Source organism: Patiria miniata, unplaced genomic scaffold, assembly GCF_015706575.1.
Source record: "Patiria miniata isolate m_02_andy unplaced genomic scaffold, ASM1570657v1 HiC_scaffold_20, whole genome shotgun sequence".
Classification (NCBI taxonomy): Eukaryota; Metazoa; Echinodermata; class Asteroidea; order Valvatida; family Asterinidae; genus Patiria; species Patiria miniata.
The window spans coordinates 22,980,491-23,002,582 of NW_024037059.1; the positions used below are offsets into that span (position 1 = coordinate 22,980,491).

At 38.1% G+C, this 22,092-nt stretch overlaps 1 protein-coding gene across 1 annotated transcript in view; it reads left to right on the forward strand.

Moving 5' to 3' along the window:
- Positions 1 to 22,092, forward strand: part of LOC119728243 — an 88,810-nt gene that overhangs the window by 4,220 nt on the left and 62,498 nt on the right. The window contains exons 2-3 of the mRNA XM_038200398.1: positions 7,053 to 7,129; positions 18,270 to 18,396. Of these exons, the coding sequence (XP_038056326.1) occupies positions 7,094 to 7,129; positions 18,270 to 18,396 (163 nt within the window). The 5' untranslated portion in view covers positions 7,053 to 7,093. The remainder of the gene's footprint in view (positions 1 to 7,052; positions 7,130 to 18,269; positions 18,397 to 22,092) is intronic.

Here is a 22,092-nt window from a genome sequence, read left to right on the forward strand (position 1 = left end):
TACCAGAATAATTTTTAATTTTGCTTAAAGGTCCAAAAATTAAAAAAATCATATAAAATGGGAACACCATTGGAAATACCTAACTATTTTTCAACTACTGCTCCAAATTTACCCTTTTTCAGTCCAAATTTTGTTTGCTATTGGTTACATGTTAATGAACGGGTGCAGGCCAGCTAGATTGGTTCCATTACTTTGCAATTTTCCAGCATCTATAAATCGATCCATTTTATCTTTAGTGGAGTCAGGGAACCAGACTACTTGAACAATTTTGTTTTTCTTGGTTTTTCCAGCATTTTCGAACACAAAACTTCAAACATGTCAGTGATGATATTTGATCTATTATACTAACCCCTCTAATAGTTCATTTTTGAAAATTACAGCAAAAGCCAATGATGTACATTCCCTTTAAGTCCAGCTGTAATTTAGTTTTTTTTTAACTAATGCTGAGCCATCAGAACAAACCTCTCATGTTCTGAGAGTCTGCTACAACTTAATGTAAGCCACTATAGCACAGAATATTGGGTCCATGGAAAGGCCACACTATCAGAGACCATGATGCGAAGAGTGGGTTCCAGGGAATCCAGGGCATAATGTAATGTAATTTAGCTTTTGTTCCAAATAAACATTTTAATTTCAATGTAGGGACGTACAGGTGTCTTCCTTATTCCATTAAACAACATAAACACTTGATAAAATACCGTAATTAGATTCAATTTAAAAATTATGCTGTCTCAAAGACCATTTTGCACTATAAATAGGATAAAATATGCTTACAAGTACTTTTTAATGCTTGAGGTTCTTTGGTTTAAGATGAACAGTTATCAACAAAATCAACATTATCAAGCAAAAGTCAGTTTGGGTATAGTTTGGGTGACTTGGGATAATAAACTTGGTTACTCACGTTACATTTTTGGTTACTCACGTTACAAAAGTTACTCACGTTACCAAATTTAGTTGCCTTTTATTCTTAAATGTGTGTATTAGTGTCAACGAAACACTTTTGTTCATGCAAAGAATGATAATCCTAAAAACCAAAATTTTATTAATTAAAAATGTTGGTGAGAAAAAACTTTCATATCTTTTCGGTTACTTACGTTACATGTACATTGACCAAAAAAGGTATAAAATGCTACGTTTTGACATCTAAAAATGGATGACGGCTGTGAATTGACATAGGCTATGTTTCAGAGATTAAAGCCCGGTTCATACTTCACGCGAAAGCGTCAACAATACGTTCGAAGCGCGTCCACCAAGTATGAACCGGGCTTAAGACTATCAAACATGCTAGAAATAAGGTTATGATTGAAATATCTCTATTGCATTAATAGCAATTAATGTTTAAACTTTACCCAATTTTTTTGAGTTCTTTGTAGTAAAAAAATATTTTTCACTTTACGACACGATTTCTCAAAAAATGTTTGATAAAATTGGGTTTTCTTTGATAATTTCTCATACTTAAATGTATAATCTGTAATAAAAATAAGAAACTGGGTTAAAAAATGAAACTTTTTTTTTTCATGCTAGTTTTCCTTTGAATCACTGCAAGACACTTACAGTTACACATGTAGGTTCTCGTTCTCTTTTCCACTTAAATTAAAATTATCTCAACGATAAACTAGAGGTCTATCTATGTCTGTTTGAAACAGAACATAGGGCTTTTTCACAGTTTTTGTTCAGAAATATTCTGTATTGATGGCGTCATGACACATTACTCACAATTGTAACATTTATCTGCCTATCCTTTTGTAAAAAAATGAATGTGGATATTTTTTGTTTGTTAATTTTTGTTCAAATTGATGATAAGGGAATAAATGTCTGTTTAAGACCGCTTGGAGTCTGGGTGCTGATAATTACCCGAGCCAAAGGTTATCATGACTTCAGGTAAAATTACCCGTATAACACGTACCTATTGGACTACGTGCGTACGCAATTTTAAGCCATTCGGACTGATAGTTTTCCCAATATGAGACTTTGAAAAATGCACATTCATGATGAAGTCACATGCCCTACGATGACATCATCTTGACAACACTTGTCAATGCACATTTTTGCATTGTGGTCTTGGTTTGTTTCAAGTTTGAAGTCAATCGGATGAAAGGAAGTGTTCAGTTTTGGAAGCGGAATAAAAATGTAAATATAAAATAATCATTAAAAATCAACTGATGACATCATGGTGACGTCATTGCAGATTTCGCATACTATCCCCTTTATCTAGCTATCCACCAAGTTTCATGACGATCTGACTTTTTCTGATGTGTTTTCAAAAATCACATTTTTGATGACGTCATGATGACGTCACACATTTTACACATTTTTGGGCATATACCTATTACCTAACAAACCAAATACAAAAAGAATTTTGAATTTAGCCTGTTGCATTCGTGAGATATGGCTTAAAGGTCAAAAAATGAAAAAAATCATTTAAAATCACACGATGTCGTCACCTCAATTTTTACCCATAACACATCCCGGTCTACCGACATACGGAGTTTCAACCCAATCGGACTTTAAGTTTTGAAGATATAGGACTTTAAAATATGCACATTTGTGATGACTTCATGTGACCCATGGTGACGTCATGATGACGTCACTCTTCGGGACACAACTTTGCTATAGGGACTATGCCTATGCTGACTTTGACTGATGTATTACAAAGAAAAGTGCCAAAAGTGGCGTGCAGAAAAGACGTGTACAAAGTCTATGGGACTTAAGCGACAAAAAGAAGAAGGAGAAGAAGAAGAAGAAGAAGAAGAAGAAGAAGAAGAAGAAGAAGAAAGACTAGAGATCTATGTCTGTTTGCAACAGAACATAGGGCTTTTCCGCATTATGCTTTTTTTTTATCAATAACACGTCCCAGACGATACATGCACCACGTTTCAAAGTATACGGTACAAGAATTTTCTAATTTATTATGTAGCGTCTGTGAGATATGTTATCGTCAAAAAGAAATAAATCCATATTAAATCAGATGTATCGGACTACCTTCGTACACAATTTTGACCCATTCGGACTGATAGTTTTCTCAACATGAGACTTTAAAAATGCATGTTTATGATGACGTCACGTGCCTTATGATGATGTCATCTTGATAACACTTTTCAATGCACATTTTTGCTTGTGGTCTTGGTTTGTAGCCAAGCTTGCAGTCAATCCAATGAAAGGAAGATAACATCATGGTGATGTCATTTCGGATTCTGCATACTAGTACCATTATCTAGCTATCCACCAAGTTTATGAGGATCAGACTTTTCCTTATACATGTATGTGTTTTCAAAAATTGCATTTTTGATGACGTCATCATGACGTCACACGTTTTTCAAAATTTTGTGCAAATACTTATTACCTAGCAAACAAAATACAAAAAGAATTTTGAATTTTGCATGTTGCGTTTGTGAGTATGGCTTAATGGTCCAAAATTCAAAAATCATATAAAATCGCACTATGACGTCATGACGTCACCTCAATTTTTACCTATAACACATCCCGGTCTACCTACATACCGAGTTTCAACCCAATCGAACTGACAGTTCTGTAGATATAGGACTTCAAAATATGCAGTTTGTGATGACGTCACGTGACCCATGATGACGTAATCGTGACGTTACTCTTCGGTACACAACTTTGCTATATGGACTATGACTATGCTTACATCGAATGATGTATGACAAAGATTAATGCCGAAAGTGGCACTGAGAAAAAATGTGTACAAAGTCTATGGGATTTAGGCGACAAAAAGAAGAATGATGGCATGATTTTGATGACGTCATCATGACGTCAAGCTTTTTGCGAAATGTTGTGCATTATACCTCTTGCCTAACCTTAACCTAATGCAAATTTTTTTTTTGATTTTAGCATATTGCATTCGAAAGATATGGGCAAAGGCTTCAAAATTTAAAAAATATATAATTACATGATGACGTCATCTCAATTTTTATCTATAACGCATTCTGGCCTACCCCCATACCAAGTTTCAACCCAATCAGACAAGTCATTCATGGGATATAGGGAATAAAGTATGCACGTTTATGATGACGTCATGTGCCATGATGACGTCATTGTAACAATACTTGGCAGTGCTTATTATTTAATTGTGCTTTTAGTCTGTATCAGGTTTGAAGCTAATCAGATTAATAAAAGTGTTAAATTTTGTAAGCAGAATAAAATTGTAAATATTTAAAAAATCATAAAAAATAAATCGATGACGTCATGGTAACGTCATTTCGGATTCTGCATACTAGTACCATTATCTAGCAATCCACCAAGTTTCAAGACGATCAGACTTTCCCTTATATGTTTTTTTATAAATCGCATTTTTGATGACGTCATGACGATGTCACACATTTTTCAAAATTTTGTGCCTATACCTAACGAACCAAATACAAAAAGAATTTCGAATTTTGCATGTTGCGTTCGTGAGATATGACTTAAAGGTCCAAAAAGTCAAAAATTCATATAAAATCACACGATGACGTCATCATGACGTTACCCCAATTTTTACCCTATAACACATCCCAGTCTACCTACATACCGAGTTTCAACCCAATCGGACTTACGGCTCTGTAGATATAGGGTCTTAAAGTTTGCACATTTGTGATGACGTCAAGTGACCCATGGGGACGTCATGATGACGTCACTCTTCGGGACACAACTTTGCTATAGGGACTGCCTGTGCTGACTTTGAATGATGTACGACAAAGATTAATGCCAAAAGTGGTGTTGAGAAAAAATGAGTACAAAGTCTATGGGATTAAGGCGACGAAAAGAAGAGAAGAAGAAGAAGAAGAAGAAGAAGAAGAAGAAAGAAAAATCTGAACAAAAAGAAAGGCTTTTTCGCAAATTTGCGAAAAAGCCAAATAGCCGATGAAAATGAGCAGTGACGATATTTTTGTATCCATAGCTAATCTCACTTTACTAGGCTACTGTGTAGTACGACGACAACCATTCTTAAAAATGCTTTAATTAATGTAACGGGTTGACTAAAAAGTAACAACAATGCTCTTGATATCATTGTTTTGTTCTCATGAATAATCATACTGGTTCGTTGATGTACAAATATATTATGGTAAGTGGTAACTCACCACTTACGCATATTATGCAAATAATGACTTCACATCAGTCTTTTATTTATTTATTTATTTATTTTTTCTCCCTTTTTTTGGTGCTTTATGGGGGGGGGGGGGGGGGTGGAGAGCGCGCCCCATTCTGGTGACGCCCATGACCATGCTGACGTCCAGTTACACTTTTTTTTGCTTCCGCGCCCCCCCCCCTTCCCTTGCCCCATCCTGGTGACGCCCATGACCATGCTGACGTCCAGATACAACTTTTTATTCATGTTTTACCTTATGGAAAATTTCGTTTACATATTCCTTGTGTCCAGAATTACAAAGATGCTTGGTTTAGAAAAAGGTAATATGTTTGTGGGCGACATGTTTTTAGAAAACAAATTGAAGAACCATGCTTTCGTCTTATTAAACGTCCTCAGTACGAACATGTCCTGTGCATGTGAAGACTGTATGCGTGCTCGCGCATGCACGCCGGCGCCCTGTATATATAGAATAGTTAGACTAGATCGGCAACTCGTTCTGATGCGCCATGCGTTTCGCATGCCATGTGTCGTTCTTTCATGGGCAGCGCCATTTTTCAGTGCGATGGGCAAAATGGTGCTACGCGCTCCTACATTTCTGTTGGTTTGTGCACAAACGTTTGTACAGTGTATATTTTTATATCCGTAAAAGTAACATTTTTGACTAGTAGGCCTATTTGACATGTCTGCAACAACTGCTTTATCTAGCTGGATATTCAACTAAACGTTTGCTCCATGTTTTCCTTCCTATGTATTTTTCATTTCAAAATGCTTGTGTGCATTGCTAAAATCTCAAAATAAATTTCATACTTAAATCTGATTAAATGGAACAGAAAACATAATTGTATACAATAATATACATGTAAATACATGGAATGTAAAATTTTAAGATGCGTTTAAAGAATGAAGTCAATTACACTGGCGGATTCAAACTGTTTTTTGTTTTATTAATGGAAGGGGGGGGGTGTGGTGAAGTTGTTTGTTGTGCCTAACTGCATTTGTCGAAATATTTCTGAATATTGGCCTCAAAGTGACTCTAAGAGCAGTGGTGAGGCCAGGGAGGCAGAGTGGTAGACTGCAACGAGATGGAGAAGCAAAATCGTGACAGTAAAAATGGGTTCAACAGTACACAAGTTCGTATTTTGCAATGGGGTAACACTTCAATAATGTATTTGTCTGTTGTAAAATGCTTCCGTTTTCGAGTTAAATTAAATATCTATTGCACTTCCGGTAACAACGGAACTTGGAACTTAACAACGGAATTCATGGCTCCCGAGGATTTTTTTAAAAAGGGAAGTAAAATCCGAATTTTAACTAAAGTCTGACTCCTACCCCCTTAATACCATATCACAATGATAATGTAAACTGTGCGGATTGCTCAAAGCTAGCACGCCGGCAGGTTCCACACGCACGCAAAAAGTGTGCATTAAATGCTGTGCGATATCACCCTCGGTGTGTGGCATGCATTTTTATTGTCTAGACACATGGTCGTCCTAGACCAATGGAATTACAGTATCCAAGTACATTATATAACAAACTTAGTTCGCCTCCCACATTTGGAAAACTGAATAGCCAGAGGAGGAAATCGAAAATGATTTTGACAAATATAAACAGCGAATGGCAAAACAATCTCTGTATGGTTTTTAAAAGACTTTGAAAATCACAACTAGTTCCTTTTATACAGAATGAATTTTGCATAGAGGTAGTTTATCACCTTGTGACCCGGATTTGGAGCCCATTCAGCTCTATGCCTACACCTCTGAAACTGCACTTCAAGTATTGCTTTCTCTCTTTAATTTTTAATTTAACATTACAAACTATGCTTTCAGTGAATGATGCAAAGTCTCGCTGGTAATCCAGGCACAGATGACCAGACCACTTATGCTTCTAATGAATTTGATAAGTTTTCACCTGGTTAGTTGTGATAATTTTATGTTGTCAAACATGTAATTCTCATTTCTCTTTTCAGGCCTCTAATGTGCAAGCTTTGTAAAATACACCCCGATAATAATGCTTGGAAATATCTTAGAAGACTATCTTCGGCATGTGAGTATTTAAAGTACTGTCGGTTTATGTCAAATGTGAGGACAAGCTTAAATATCATAAAGCAAGGATAGGACAGAAACATCCAAGACAAACAAATCATCTTGACCAAGGCAATCCTCATTTAAAAGCACCACTCAGGCTGAGTTGCTATGGTTACCTTATACTTGTTTTGGTCTTGAAGTTCAAGTGAACACATATTGCCTTTTTTTGTTTGACACTAAGAATTTGTTTTCTGTCTCTGAGTTCTCACAACCTTTCCTTAAAACTAAGATCCTGAGTTAGATTTTGTTAGTTCTTCCACCATGGTTTATACACACACTTTCATCTTGGTTTCCTTGATTTTCAGAAATATACGTCACTATGATGGAGTAATAACACCTTAGAACAATGATCTCGTAACTTCTGCTGCACTGAGAAACTTTCAACATCAAATATGACCAGTCAGTATTGTCTTGCACTATGCATTGGTGATAACATATCCTGGTTCTCCATTGAAGAGAAAATACAAGTTTTTACGAAATGCCTTACTAGGATGTTGGTAAATGACTGTCTAAAGCATCCTGTAAAATTATGGCACCTGGTGTGAAGTCAATTTCAAGAAAATGGTAATTTTGTATACATTTCCAACAGTGGTCGGCCGACCACCGTTGGAAAAACCTAACTATTGTTCAACTATTGCTCCAAATTTACCGTTTGTTTCAGTCCAAATTGTGTTTGCTATTGGTTACATGTTCATGCACGGGTGCAGGCCAGCTAGACTGGTCCCCTTACTTTACAATTTTCCAGCATCTTTAACTTGATCCATTTCATCTTAAGTTAAGTTGGGGAACCAGACTACTTGAACATTTTTGTTTTTCTTGTTTTTTTTCAGCATTTTCGAACACGAAACTTTAAACATATCAGTGTAACAATATTTGATCTATTATGAGCTCCATGCGCTAACAAAGAGGGCGCCCTTTTACCTAACAACGACGTCCCATGGGCGGGACATTTAGCTGGTTGATGCACACCGTTCCTTGTGTGTGACGCACGTACACCAGGGGATTTGTAATATGTACACGCAGTGGTGCTGCCGCGCGTCGCGGCAAAATAATTGCAGTCAGGCAAGATGGCGTCGGTCGATCACCCCCAACTGTACTTTCTTTGCCGGTGAGGGGGTGGCTCATAACGGAGCGGATACTAACCCCTCAAATAGTTCATTCTGAAAATTACAGCAAATGCCAATGATGTACATTAATCCCTTTAAGTTCTTTGATAAAAGCCAAGCGTGGATATAAAGCTGGGAGTTATACTTGTGAACAAGACTTCTTGCATTATCCTATTTAAAATCAGATTTAAGCATCTATCAGAGAGCTATAGATGATTTGTAAAGCCCCACATACACGCTGGAGCCGATATAATCGGTAAATAATAGTCCACTCGGTTGCCCACTGAAATTTTGACACTATTGGTGTTGTCTGCGCTCAATGAAACCTTGAACTATATTGACTTCCATATAGATAGAAAAGAACAGCCTCCTCCGAAATGTGTACCATACGCAATGTCAGACAGCATCGCAATGAATCAAACCAGATTTAATATATTGACATAATATGTTGGTATATTATATTGGTGGAAGATTTCAGATACACACTTTAGTAAATGATCCTTCTGCTTCAATCCTACATTATGTGCTTTATAATGCTTGGAAAGGGGTCATCGCCATTCAATACTTTAAAATTTCCATCAGTTCCATTCTTAAGCGCCTACCATGGGAGTTCTGCTAGCTTTCAAACCTACATGTTGCTCCCCCCACCTATTGATTTTCGGATGTCTAAGTGTCTGGACAAAAAAAAAGGGTCTACATTTCAGCACGCCTCCCTGCAAAAATGTCTGGATCCACCCCTGCTAGCCCCCCCCCCCCCCCAATATAGGCTCTAGAACCGCGCCGGATCTGTTCTTGGAAATGCCCGAGCTGTCAGAAATATGATACCATTATTTGCAATGTCACTTCTTGCAGTCTCGATCGTACTACTAGTGTCACCCGTGGCCCCAAAACGAGCATAATATACGGCCGACTGCACATGGCCGGCCACGACGTGATTGCACATGAACACACCAGAAAATGAAACAAATATGCACTGAACACCTGTATAAATTTCACTCTCCGAGTAAAATGAAAGATGAAGACCATTAAATGACCACTTATGCATTCAGAAGTGGCTGTGCACATAAAAAAAAACTTGTTTGATATTTGTTGTATATTTTAAATTAGGAGCATCCTGGTTTAGGATACACCTCAGCGTTAACATCCAGAAGTGGACTTTGCTGAGTACCTGCGTAGATGTAGATGTACAGGTTAAGTTGATTTCCGACATCGTGACCAGGGTGACCGTACGGTTATGGCAAAAGTCTGCACTTCAAAAATCTGTCAGATTTATCAAAAATCTGCCAAATTACCCAGAATTACTCGAAATACACTATAAAAACATGCAGATGTTGTAGTATTGCCTTAATTAAGGTTCAAATTACATTATAAACAATCTGTAGTCGCATAAAGACGTTATGAAATTGCGTAAATTTCAGGCAAAACGCGGTTGCGTCACGACGAAAATCCATTCCCAGTGAACCTCAGCACCTAGACTAGCCAACCTGTCCCATTATGCTAGGGTTTGTTTGAAAAGATTGAAGCTTTTTTAAAAAAAGATACCATTTTTTAAAAATTTGCTATGTTTTTCTGCCAAAAAATTCCATTCTGTTAAATTTTCTGTCAAACTCATTTTTTAACAAAAAATCTGTCAAAGTTAGCCAAAAATCCGTTATTTTTGTGTATATGGTTTTTGTTTAGCTTCATACTGTCTTTGTTTCTAATCGTTCTTGTCATCCTGTATCTTCTTTGTTGTTTATGTTCAGGGGACTCACTCTCGACAAGCTGTGCTTTTTGTGGGTCCCCTGCATCTCTTGGTGGTGTTATTCCAATGTTATTCTTATCTTTATTTTCTAAAAGCTACCTGAATCATAGTAAATTCTAAGTACAAACTGTTTTCTTTTATGCCTTGAGATGAAATAAAGTAAAGTAAAAGCCTACCTGATTACAAACACTTTAATATGGTCTGGTTATAAGGCCTACCGGTACCCCTGCTATCATATCAAACTGAAAAATTGAAACTTCCTGTATGTGGAAAGATCCATGGCCCAAAATGTGTCGGTATAAACGGAATTACGTCGGAAAATTGGATATTATTTTTCCCTCAAATTTCAGAAGAATTTCTATGACATCTATAACACCACTAGACCACACGGGCATGTGTGGTCTAGCGGTAGAGCACAGGATTCATGATTGTGAGGTTGTGGGTTTGAGCCTCGCCGTGGCCATGCGTGGTGTTGTGCCCTTGAGTAAGGTGCTTTACCTCAATTACTCCTCTCAACCCAGATGTTAAATGGGTACCGGCATTATTCAATGCTGGGAAGGTAACAGACTCGCTGTGGAGGAGGTGTGGCGATCCCCCCACAGCATGATATGAGTCTGGCCTATCACTAATGAAAGAGAGATGGGCACTCCATTCCTGTGAACACAGGTTCATCCCCTTTACCTACCTTTTTTATAACACCTAGAAGCTTATTGTTCATACTCATTTTCATAGCATGGTGTCAGCTATCTACGAGCAGGATGTTTTGGGTATATTGGCATTAATACTTAATGTTTGGCCTTATTTACCAGAAATTGCTAGCCGTAACAGAATTACGTAATATGGTAATGGAATTACTTCTCTGAAATTTTCCTAAAAAGTTCCAATTGTTATGTCAGATTTTTTTTTAAATAGGTGTGCTGACACTTGACATGTTATTGGCTTTAAAATGAGCCAATATACGTACAAGTCAACTGGATGTCAAACTTAAAAATTATGACAACTACCGGTATCATTAGATTAGTACCTACTTGAAATTGTGTAATGTTAAAAATATCAAGAAGTTTGTTTGGTTACCCAATGAAAGCTAGTTTTTGTTTATGATCATTGTACTCAGTCTCCTTAGACATCTTTTGGTTTCTTTTACCATGTACCATACTCCATCAATGGTAATGGAATTACGAAATTCACTGAAATCACTGAAAAATGGACAATCTTGAATATCAGATTATCTGATTTAGTGTGTTATTATTCCACATGATACCGCCACCATAATAAACTATAATAAACATCCCTGTATGCAAAATTGGTACAAAAAGATGATTTTTACCCCCCTGGCTGTAAGCGATGTAGCGTATTCCTTCTGTGTGTATGTCTGTATGTCTGTACCTGTTCTACATACATGTAACCCTGAGGACTGACACACAAAGGGAGAACAACAGATCCTTTCAGTCCTCGGGAGTTATGTTATTTGTTGAAAATGGTCCTCTGTAGTAAGTTTGTGTGCGTAGTCTATGGGGGAGTGTATATTACAGGGACAAAGGGAAATACAATCATTGTCTTCAGGGGTATAGTAAAACAAAAGTGGGTGTGAGTGAGTTTGTTTCTGCATTCAATAGGGGGCGTTGAACAATAGAGGACAATAGGGCCCCCAATTCCCGAAGGGTCCCCTATTGGGTATACAAAACCTATGGGAGGTCTACCTAAAATATAAAAGTACAAACAAAAGAGGGACAATAGGGGGTTCCCGATTGCAGGCAAATACGCACTTGGGTGTGCGTGTTTATGGTGTAAATGGAGGACACACACGTGCAACATCATCGATTAATTGAGGACAGGAACCGAATCAAGGACGACCTTGATTAGAAAACATGTGTACAAACAAAGCAAAAGGGAAGAGGAAAAAAAAAGAAAATCCTCGATTCACCTCAGTGACTGAATCCAGTAAAATGAATAGTTCCCACTAGTTTAAAAAGTGTTTAATAAGACTGTCACAACAAACTACAGTTTTCAATGACCAATTGTCTCTTGCTTAATGTATTAGTTGAACAAACTTTGAAAGGAACCTTTCATGAAAAGAAAGCAGGCCTTTGTCAATTGCATGTAAAATACCGGATAGCCTAACCCATTGGTAGGCGTTTAGTATACATGAAAATTGAACAATAAAGTGTTAGTATACTACATGTAATCGAGTGAGGAAGTCTTTTTTTCACGGTCATCTCAACATTTATTTCTACAATGTAATATAAATTTATTAAAGTATACAAAGGGCTAATATCCGACAGATATGTGATAAACTACAAGAATAGTAATTGCAACACATTGAAAAAGGGGAAATGGGAGGCATGTTCAAAATAACTCGTAAGTTCACGCCAGGTTAATTCTTTTAGCTTATTACAGCTGGACAAAATAATGTGCAACTTGACGTGTTCTTGGACAAAGCTACTTGTGACTTGACTTGTTTTTAGACCAAATGACTTGAGACTGGACTTGTGACTGGACCTAATGACTTGTGACTTGACTTGTGACTGGACCTTAATGACTTGTGACTTGACTTGGACTTGCAAACAATGACTTGTGACTTGACTTGGACTTGCAAAAAATGACTTGCTGCCACCTCTGGTGTGTGTGTGTTTGGACAAGCATATTACATTCACTGTGAGGACTACCAAACAAAAGATGTCCACAGTAACCAGGTAGCAGCGACGTTGTGTGCCCACGTCCACACAAGGTTTTTTCCTCTCTGGAAAACAGGTTAAGAGACATTTTGGGGTTAGGTTTATCAGTGGCAAAATGAAGAGAAACACTAAAGGGAATCAGAGAAAAAAAATTGGGTTGGAAGAGTTTTCACAGTTTGAGAAGAAGTAATTTTTGACTGGATTTTCTTAGCTACACGAAAACAAAGCAATGTCCACACAAGGTACATGTATGTAAAACAAACATGATCTGATACACTGTGCCCTCTGGAGACATGCACACAATAGGAAACAAAAGATTGTATACGTCTCCACCTTATTTGTATAGATGAATACGTCTCCACAAGGTTATCATTTCCAAGGTATTTTGATCTGTCACAAATGGACGAGTTTTAGAAAAGGAATATTAATTCCAAATGTCAGCCAAGGAAATTAATTCTGGTTAAAATAAGAGCATTTTAAAAACTACACTTTCGCACTCGAAAACTTTACTTCACGAGAACAAAGAAATGTCTCCACAAGGCCAAATTCCAGTATAGATGTATGTGCGTTTGTGTGTTATGTTTCGGTAAGGCGGACGGGCTAAATACCGGCTCCATTTACTGGGAGCCGCTTTCAATTGAGCCCCTCTTTAATCGGCTCCCGCTTGCAAAGAAAGCGGGTGACCTGTTTCTACAAACCGTCCGACGGTTGGCACTGCCGGCTCCCGATACAAGTCACCATATTAATAACAATGAATCCTGTGGTTTTATATCCCCCAGTGGCAGCTTCCACTCACTGACCGCAAAGACCAGCAGCCTTAGGGGCCGTTCACAATTATCAACATTTTTACGAGCGTACAAACCGTACGCTGCGGGGGAGGGGGTTAATGGCTGCCGTACGCTTTTTTTTTTTTTTTTAAATGTCGATATGTTTTCTCGCCCGTTAATGCCCGCCTAACCCTTTTTTTTTTTTTTTAAATGTCGATCTGTTTTCTCGCCCGTCGCCACAGCCGATAGCCGCAACCGATGCCGATCGAGCACTTGCCGAGCCGGTCGTGCCCCGCGCCTGGCCTCGCATTGCATCCCATGAACGTATTGTGTACAGCATGCGCGGCATTGTCCTACACACGTACATGAAAATGTACTGTATGTACATGTACATGTACATGCGTGTTTTTAATGGCCAGTGTCACATGTCATGGCCAAAAACTTGATCTACAAAAGTTACAAAAACCCTTTAAATCACATGCAAGTGTCTATATATAGACTTGTGTGAAAAAAAATTCAATATTTTTTTCGTACACTTTTAGGGGGGAGGGGGGGGGGTCTTGAAAAAGTGTACTCTTTGTACACTTGTGAAAATGATGATAATTGTGAACGGCCCCTTACTAATCCTCTGCACAGAGCTATTCACTGTAATGGGTGACTACTACAGCGTTGATAGCATGTAATGTACATATAGGCCTATTATTCAAGTTCTATGGAATGGAAATTTTGTATCAATGATAACAAACTTTGTGGTGAGCACTTTTTCTACAGAGCTATTGGTTCTCATCACTAGCTCCATAAAAAAAGCCCCGCACACATAATTAGTGTCGCCATCAATACGATGGCCTATTGACACAATGCTCTGCCGCTTTTCTTTCAGGTGTTTTGGAAGGACTGCAAGTCGAAAACCAAGAAAGCCACGATGTAAAAAAAGTTCTTCACTCGCTCAGAATAAATTACAGTACTTGTTTTTATAATTTTTGTTGCTCATGAATTTTGTTATACACATTAGCTATTGGAACGTACAAAAAGGGAGGGATTAAAACAAAAGAAAAACTAGAGGTTGTAGGAACAACCACACAACAACCACACGGTGTTGGGCCATGGATTAGATAGCCTAGATACAGCATTACAAACCCTTTCAGCATGTGTTATGGATATCAGTAATTGGATGGGAAAGAATAAACTTAAACTTAAATGAGCAAAAGACAGAATTTTTGGTAATTGGATCTAAACACAACTTGCGCAACATGAATGACGTCATTCTAACACTTGGAACCACCCAGATTGCACCATCAACATCAGTCAAGAACCTTGGTGTATATTTTGATTGCAATATGTCTATGTCTAACCAAATAGACCAGCTTTGCAAATCTGTTCGATTTCAGTTAAAAAATGTGTCACAGATAAGGAAGTATGTATCTGAAGATGCATGCCATCAAGTGATTCGCAGCCATGTTCTTTCCTGGTTAGATTATTGTAACGGGTTGCTTACAGAAGTCCCACAGATGCATATTAAGAGACTTCAAAGTTTGCAGAACTGGGCTGCTCGTGTCATCTTTAAGTTGGATCGCCGTCATGATGCCATGCCTCTTCTAAGATCGCTTCATTGGTTACCAATTAAACAGAGGATTGTGTTTAAGATTCTTTTATTTGTATACAAATTCTTTCATAATCAGGCCCCAGAGTATTTTAATGAGTGTCTTGAGTTGTATCGACCTTTGCGTACTAATCTTCGCTCCAATGCAGATCCATCTCGGCTAACTTTTCCCAGGACTCGTAGTAAGGCAGGAGATCGTACATTCACTGTTACAGCAGCTAAGGAGTGGAATGAACTTCCCTCCTATATTAAATCTGCTCCATCAGTGGATGTGTTTAAGAAGAGCCTCAAAACATACCTCTTTCCCAATTGATGTATTATTGTTGTTTTGTTTGTATAATGTTTAATGATTTGTTGTTATATTGCTCATTACTACTGTAATCGCTGTGATATAGTTATACTATGAATAGCGTACCTAAATGCATAATAATAATAATAATAATAATGGATTACCGCAAACTTTGCCACACACATCAACTCAAAATATGCATGTTTAAATCCATGTTTGACTTTTCAACATGCCGCCAGAGGGCGCTCTAGCATTTGATGACGTCACCTGTAAAATTGTTGTACAGTACTGCCTAGGCAGACACTCGAATCGTTGAAAGCAAGTTCGCATCTTCTGCCAATTTCAATTAATAAGTCACTTTCAGTTTTGACCGGAAGGAAGGGTCACGTGATTAATGCGTTTTCGACGTTTTTTAAACTGCTGCTAGAGGGCGCTCTAACATTTGATGACGTCACCTGTAATATGTTTGTACAGTACTGCCTAGGCAGCCACTCACATCGTTGAAAGCAAGTTCGCATCTTCTGCCAATTTCAATTAATAAGGCACTTCCGGTTTCGACCGGAAGGAAGGGTCACGTGATTTTGCACTTAATACCAAAAATGAAGACCCTGCAATATTGCATCGATTGCCATAAAAAACAAAATCAAATCTGTAGCAGTTGATTTCATATTGATTTTCAAAGATTAAATTTGGAAATATTTATTTGCTTGTAATGTGATACTTGATGACGTCATTGTGACGTCATCGCCAGAAACCTCCAGAGCTATATTTACTCTGCTATATATAGCCACATCTTGATTATATCTCTCACGGTTGATTTTTTAGCAATTGTTTAAGGTTTAAAGGTCTTTTCTTTATAACTTCCGGTCTGATGACGTCATCCATTTTTTTTCGCACACAGGTCTTTTCTGCATTAGGTTCATCATGTTTGTTAGGTTTGAAGTGATCACCGCAAATTTCGTCACATACATCAAGTGATAATGCGTTTTTAGACGTTTTTTAAACTGCTTCTAGAGGGCGCTCTAACATTTGATGACGTCACCTGTAATATGTTTGTACAGTACTGCCTAGGCAGACACTCACATCGTTGAAAGCAAGTTCGCATCTTCTGCCAATTTCAAATAATAAGGCACTTCCGGTTTCGACCGGAAGGAAGGGTCACGTGCTGCACTTAATACCAAAAATGAAGACCCTGCAATATTGTATCGATTGCCATAAAGAACAAAATCAAATCTGTAACAGTTGATTTTACATTGCTTTTCAAAGATTAAATCTAGAAATCTTTGATTGCTTGTAATATGATACCTGATGACGTCATTGTGACGTCATTACCAAAAATCTCAAGAGCTATATTTACTGTGCTGTATACAGCCAAATCTTGATTATATCTCTCACGGTATATTTTCTAGCAATTTTTTAAGGTTTAAAGGTCTTTTTATTGTAACTTCTGGTCTGATGAAGTAATAAATTTTTTTTCGCGCACAGGTGTTGTCTGCATTATGGTCATCATGAACATTAATTTTGTAGCGATTACCGCAAACTTCGCCGCAGACATCAAGTGAAAAAATGCGTTTTTGATGTTTTTCAACCTGCCGCTAGAGGGCGCTCCAACACTTCATGGCGTCACCCATTATTTTTTTTGAAAGGTCAATCCAGGCAGACACTTAAATCGTTAAAAGCAAGTTCATATCTTTTTCCACTTTCAAATTATTAGGCACTTCCGGTTTCGACCGGAAGGAAGGGTCACGTGATTTTACGCGCACAGGATAAAATGAAGTTCATGTATTACCATGTCGATTCCCGCAAATTTCAGGTTCTGGTCTCTCACTGTTGATTTTATATGGAAATTCAAAGATTAAATTTATTAAACTTTCGAGTGACGTCACGTGACTCATGATGACGTCATGATGACGTCATGATGACGTAATTACAAAAAAGACCATCTGCGGTGGATTGGGCATTCATGTATTGACAAATGAAGTTCATATATGTTTCCATTTCTCCAAACAGTTCCGGAAACGAATTCCTGAGAATATGCTGAGAAGAATACAAACAGTAAAATCTTACAAAAACAATAGGTATCTGGCTCAAGGCCCAACACCTAAAAATTGAAAGGATGAAACCGATGAAAGGATCCAAACGACGAGGTTTGTGCGCAAACGGCCTAAGGGAGATGTGTTTAAAGTATTACACTATTTTCCTTTTCAAAGAGATTTACTTTGTATTATTTAACTGCATTGCCCTTGTAAAGAATATCTTAAGAAACACGTGAATAAGCACACACAGAAACAATACGTTTATACGGAAAACATTTTATTATAACCTGCGGTAGAAACAAGATAAAATTTACTTCAAAATGAAATACTGGTGAACTGAAATCTTTGATATTATGCCCATGTATAAAATATGTTAACACTAATTGTTGAGATCTGAGGTATAAACTCAAACTCAAAACTCAAAAATCAAACCAAACACATGTTCACAAAAGAGATATTCCTGTGCTCATGAAATAAAGAATTAAATAAAAAGAAAACTCCCTCTCCCCTTATATTATTTTTTAACTTAACCCAATATATAACTTTGACTCCTTACTCGCAACTATGACGCAGCAAAATGAATTAAAATAAACCCCAAAAAAGACAAAACAAAAATGAAAGAACGACAAAAGACCAGTAAAACAAATCATTCATTGATTACTCATTTATTTATTCTTTCTCATCAACAAATTGTTTATGTTTAAAATGTCGTGACAGCTAATCTGGAGTATCAGAATTTAAAAAAATAGATATAAAAATTGCTCTACCCAAATTGTTAAGATAAAAAGAATCTCTTGGAACTTACATCAGCCTCGCCAAGGAAAGCTATTTTCATTAATCCGAATATTGTAGTGAAACATTTTTGTTTGTTTTTTATTACAGGCACAACAACATCAACACTCATGGGCTGAGTTGTTATTTGCTGTTCCATCCACAGTACAATTGTGTTCATATACACATGATGGAATGCTTGACAAGACTGCACATCAGCTTCATCTTTTGTCAGAAGGTAAGTTACATAGTTAAATGTGGAAGTATGCAACACGTTTAGTTTGCTTGTTGATGACTTTTAAAGTTGTCTTTCCAAGTAGTTCAACACTTAAATCATCTAAGAATTTTCCGAATTTCAGCTGAATCTGTTGTTGCAAACGCTAGTGTTCCAACTAGAACCATCTCCATGGAAAATTTTGACGAGGATTTTCCGCTGACAAAACCGACGTGCGTTGTTCAGAAAAGTGCCGTAGGCGATACGGTTGACCGATTCCAGCCAAGCGACACAATAACGTATGGTAGATTAGCATATTCATCAGCGTCACTCGGCGTGTTTGGCGTGGGTCTCGGTATAATCGACCAATGGAAGCCGGCAAAAAGGGTGATATTTATCAATTAATAACTTTTGAAGGAGGTTTTTCTCCAAATTTTTACTGGACACCATAATGGATAGGAACCTTATAAATATTCGTCGTGCTTGAAAAGATTGACAGATATTGCAAACGCTAGTGTTCCAACTTTCAAAAGTGCGTGTAGCCAGGCCTATTTTTCCAATTTCAACAAAAAGTAATAAACACATCACAACGATTTTTGCACATACTTGGATCTGTGAGGGAAGTAAACCCTGAAAGTTGCATGAAGATACGGTCTTCCGAATGGAAGAAATTAATTTTCAAAGATTTCGCCCGCCAACGTGAACATGTGTGTGTACATGTAGTTTCATTCAAAATGAAGTGTTACGTAACCTTTAGAAATCGCCCTTTGCAACCACATGACTGCATAAGTCATGGGAACTGATGGACAATTCACTGGGGCCATTTCCATGAAATAAGTTTGTATTGTTTTAATAAGGGAATAAATGTGTGCTCCGGAGGTTTTTATCACTCGTTTAATACCGCTTAGAGTCTGGGTGCTGATAATTACCCGAGCCGGAGGCGAGGGTAATTATCAGCACCCAGACTCTAAGCGGTATTAAACAGAGTGATAAATACCGACCGAGCACATATTTATTCCCATTCATAAATACCTTATCCGTAAAAAAATATCAAATAATTCGTTCAAAAAATCCCGATTTTGTTCAACAAGTTCACTTCATGCTTTTTGAAACATCCCTCTAGCAAAATAATGGAGTGTTCAGCTGGCGAGTAAGATGTAAACAACCCTTTTATGGAGATTGACGCGCGTGTAACATGTTCTGCGCGATGTCACGCAGAACGCACCTGGGGCGTTGCGTTTTGAATTTAGAACTATGAAATTCTGACTCGCTTGTAGTGTTGCGCATGCCTACGTGAGGATTGTGAACGTTCAACCAATGAAACGGTAAGAGGCACTGGATTTTTAGGAGTCCACATTTTATTGTGACACTGGAAAAGTGTTTAAGACCAGCTAGCCATGTCTTTATCATCCGTTTAAGACCGGCCACGTGACGGGCTCTCGACCAATAGGAATAGCTAAACTGTCTGAGGTATTTATGAATGTGGCATAAAGTGGGTTAATAATGTGAAGGCAAGTGAGATCCGCTTCATTCTGATTCAAGCCGCAGCAGGACTGACTTCAACAATTTTCTTCATAATGCCATTTACTGGAAAATGCAGTAGGAAATGCCCTGGTTGCAGCATCAAAATCAACCAGCATGAATGGGTCTCCCCCTCACCGCACTGTAAAGACCTACACTCTCAGTCTCAAATACAAACAGGCCTAACAGAATCTGAGTCCCCTGCCCAGTCAAACCAAGAATTGACAGAGCAGTTACAAGAACTACAGGACAAGAAGAAACAGCTGGAGACGGCGCTGCAAATACACCGGCTCCAAGAGGACATCAGGACTCTCCAACCCACTCTACAGAATGATGAGGATGAAGTGGCTCAGTCAGCTCCAGCCCAACCTCATCATGCCCACGTCCCATCCATGGATGTCCCCAATGCCAGCCGGCCATTGACTTCCCCAGTGACACCCTCAGTGCTGTTGCTGCTGCTGATGCTGCTGATGATGCTACCTCTGCTGATGAAGCTACCGGTACTCCTAACGGTGCTGTCGCCAAACCCCTGCCTGAACCAAACGACTAGTCCAGCCAACCTGCACAGGAACATCATTGCATGAACTTTTTAAGGATCTGGCACAACCACCCAAGACCTCAACACCTGCATCGGGTTCTGCAGCTCGGATGGATCTCGACCCTGCCATTTATTTGCCACAAATGCCCAAAGGTGAGACAAAAGCCCTACAAATTGTGGATTTTTTACCTGGGGAGATTTCAGTTGAAGATGAGCCCCTTCTAACCACTTCTGATGGGTCATCTATCGTACTAAAGCCTCACGACGCCCCAAATTAACCTCAGTTACTCAGTTACATCACATATATTGACCCTCATCCCTAGTGCTGTGTTGCATATTACTCTGACGTCATGATGACGTCATCGGGTGTCCAATTACAATCAATTAAAGGTTTGTAGATTCAGTCTTTGAAAATAAATTTAAAATCAAATGTGAGAGACCTGAACTTGACTTTTACGGGGATATATAGAACATATTCCAGGATCTTTATTTTATCTCGTGTGCGCCAAATCATGTGACCCTTCCTTCTGGTCCAAACTGGAAGTGTCTTATAATTTGAAAGTGGAAAAAGATATGAACTTGCTTAACGATGTTAGTCTCTGGTTATAGGTTGTACTTTACAAAAAAATACCGATGAGGTCATAAAATGTTTAAAATGAATTCAAAATATATATGACATACATGTACAAGACCTGTGTGCAAAAAGAGATTGATGACGTCATCAGACCGGAATGTGCAATAAAAAGATTTTTAGAACCTTAAAAATTGCTGAAAAATCAACCGCAAGAGATAGAATCCAGATTTTTGCTTCAAACAGCACAGTTAACATAGCTCTCGAGCTTTCTGGTAATGACATCACGGTGACGTCATCAAGTATCAGATTACAAGCAACCAAAGATTTCCAGATTTAATCTTTGAAAATCAATATAAAATGAACTGTTAGGGATCTGACTTTGCTTTTTACGGGATTTGATAGAATAATCCAGTGTCTTCATTTTTGATATAACATGCAAAATCATGTGACCCTTCCTTCCTGTCCAACTGGAAGTGCCTTATAATTTGAAAGTGGAAAAAGCTTTCAACAGTGTTAGTCTCTTAGTCCCAGTGCATCGCTGGATGTTGTCTTAAAATGTTAGAGCCCCCTCTTTTTTGCCAGGTTGAAAAATGTTTAAAACGAATTTTCAGTTGATTATTGTGGTACAGTTTATGACGTGAAATAGATGCGAGCCCGACCACTCTGCGTTACTCAATAAATGCCAATCTCTATTTTTTAACATTTTATTATTGTAGAGTAGATCCATATACAGCTCATAATGACACATTCCCAGTATTTTGTAATGGGTGTGTATATGTTTATAAAACTGAAATTCATCAAGTGTTTTGTTGGTCGGCAAGCGCAAAATTGAAGTTAACAGCCGTCAGGTTCTTCAGGCCAACTTCATAAGCTGCGTTCGTTGCAACATGTCTGACTCGCAGGCGAGTGGTGAAAACGTTTTTTCAGAGAGTGACAGAGATGAACCGTTTCCTGTTCATCACATTTTTTTGATGAGTAAATCGAGCAAGGAAACGGTGACCTCCTAGCTGCTCTTCCCAATCAATTTGAGCCGGAACTGCCTGAAGAAGAGAGCAGCGAAAACACGGATACTTCAACTGGTCCAGCT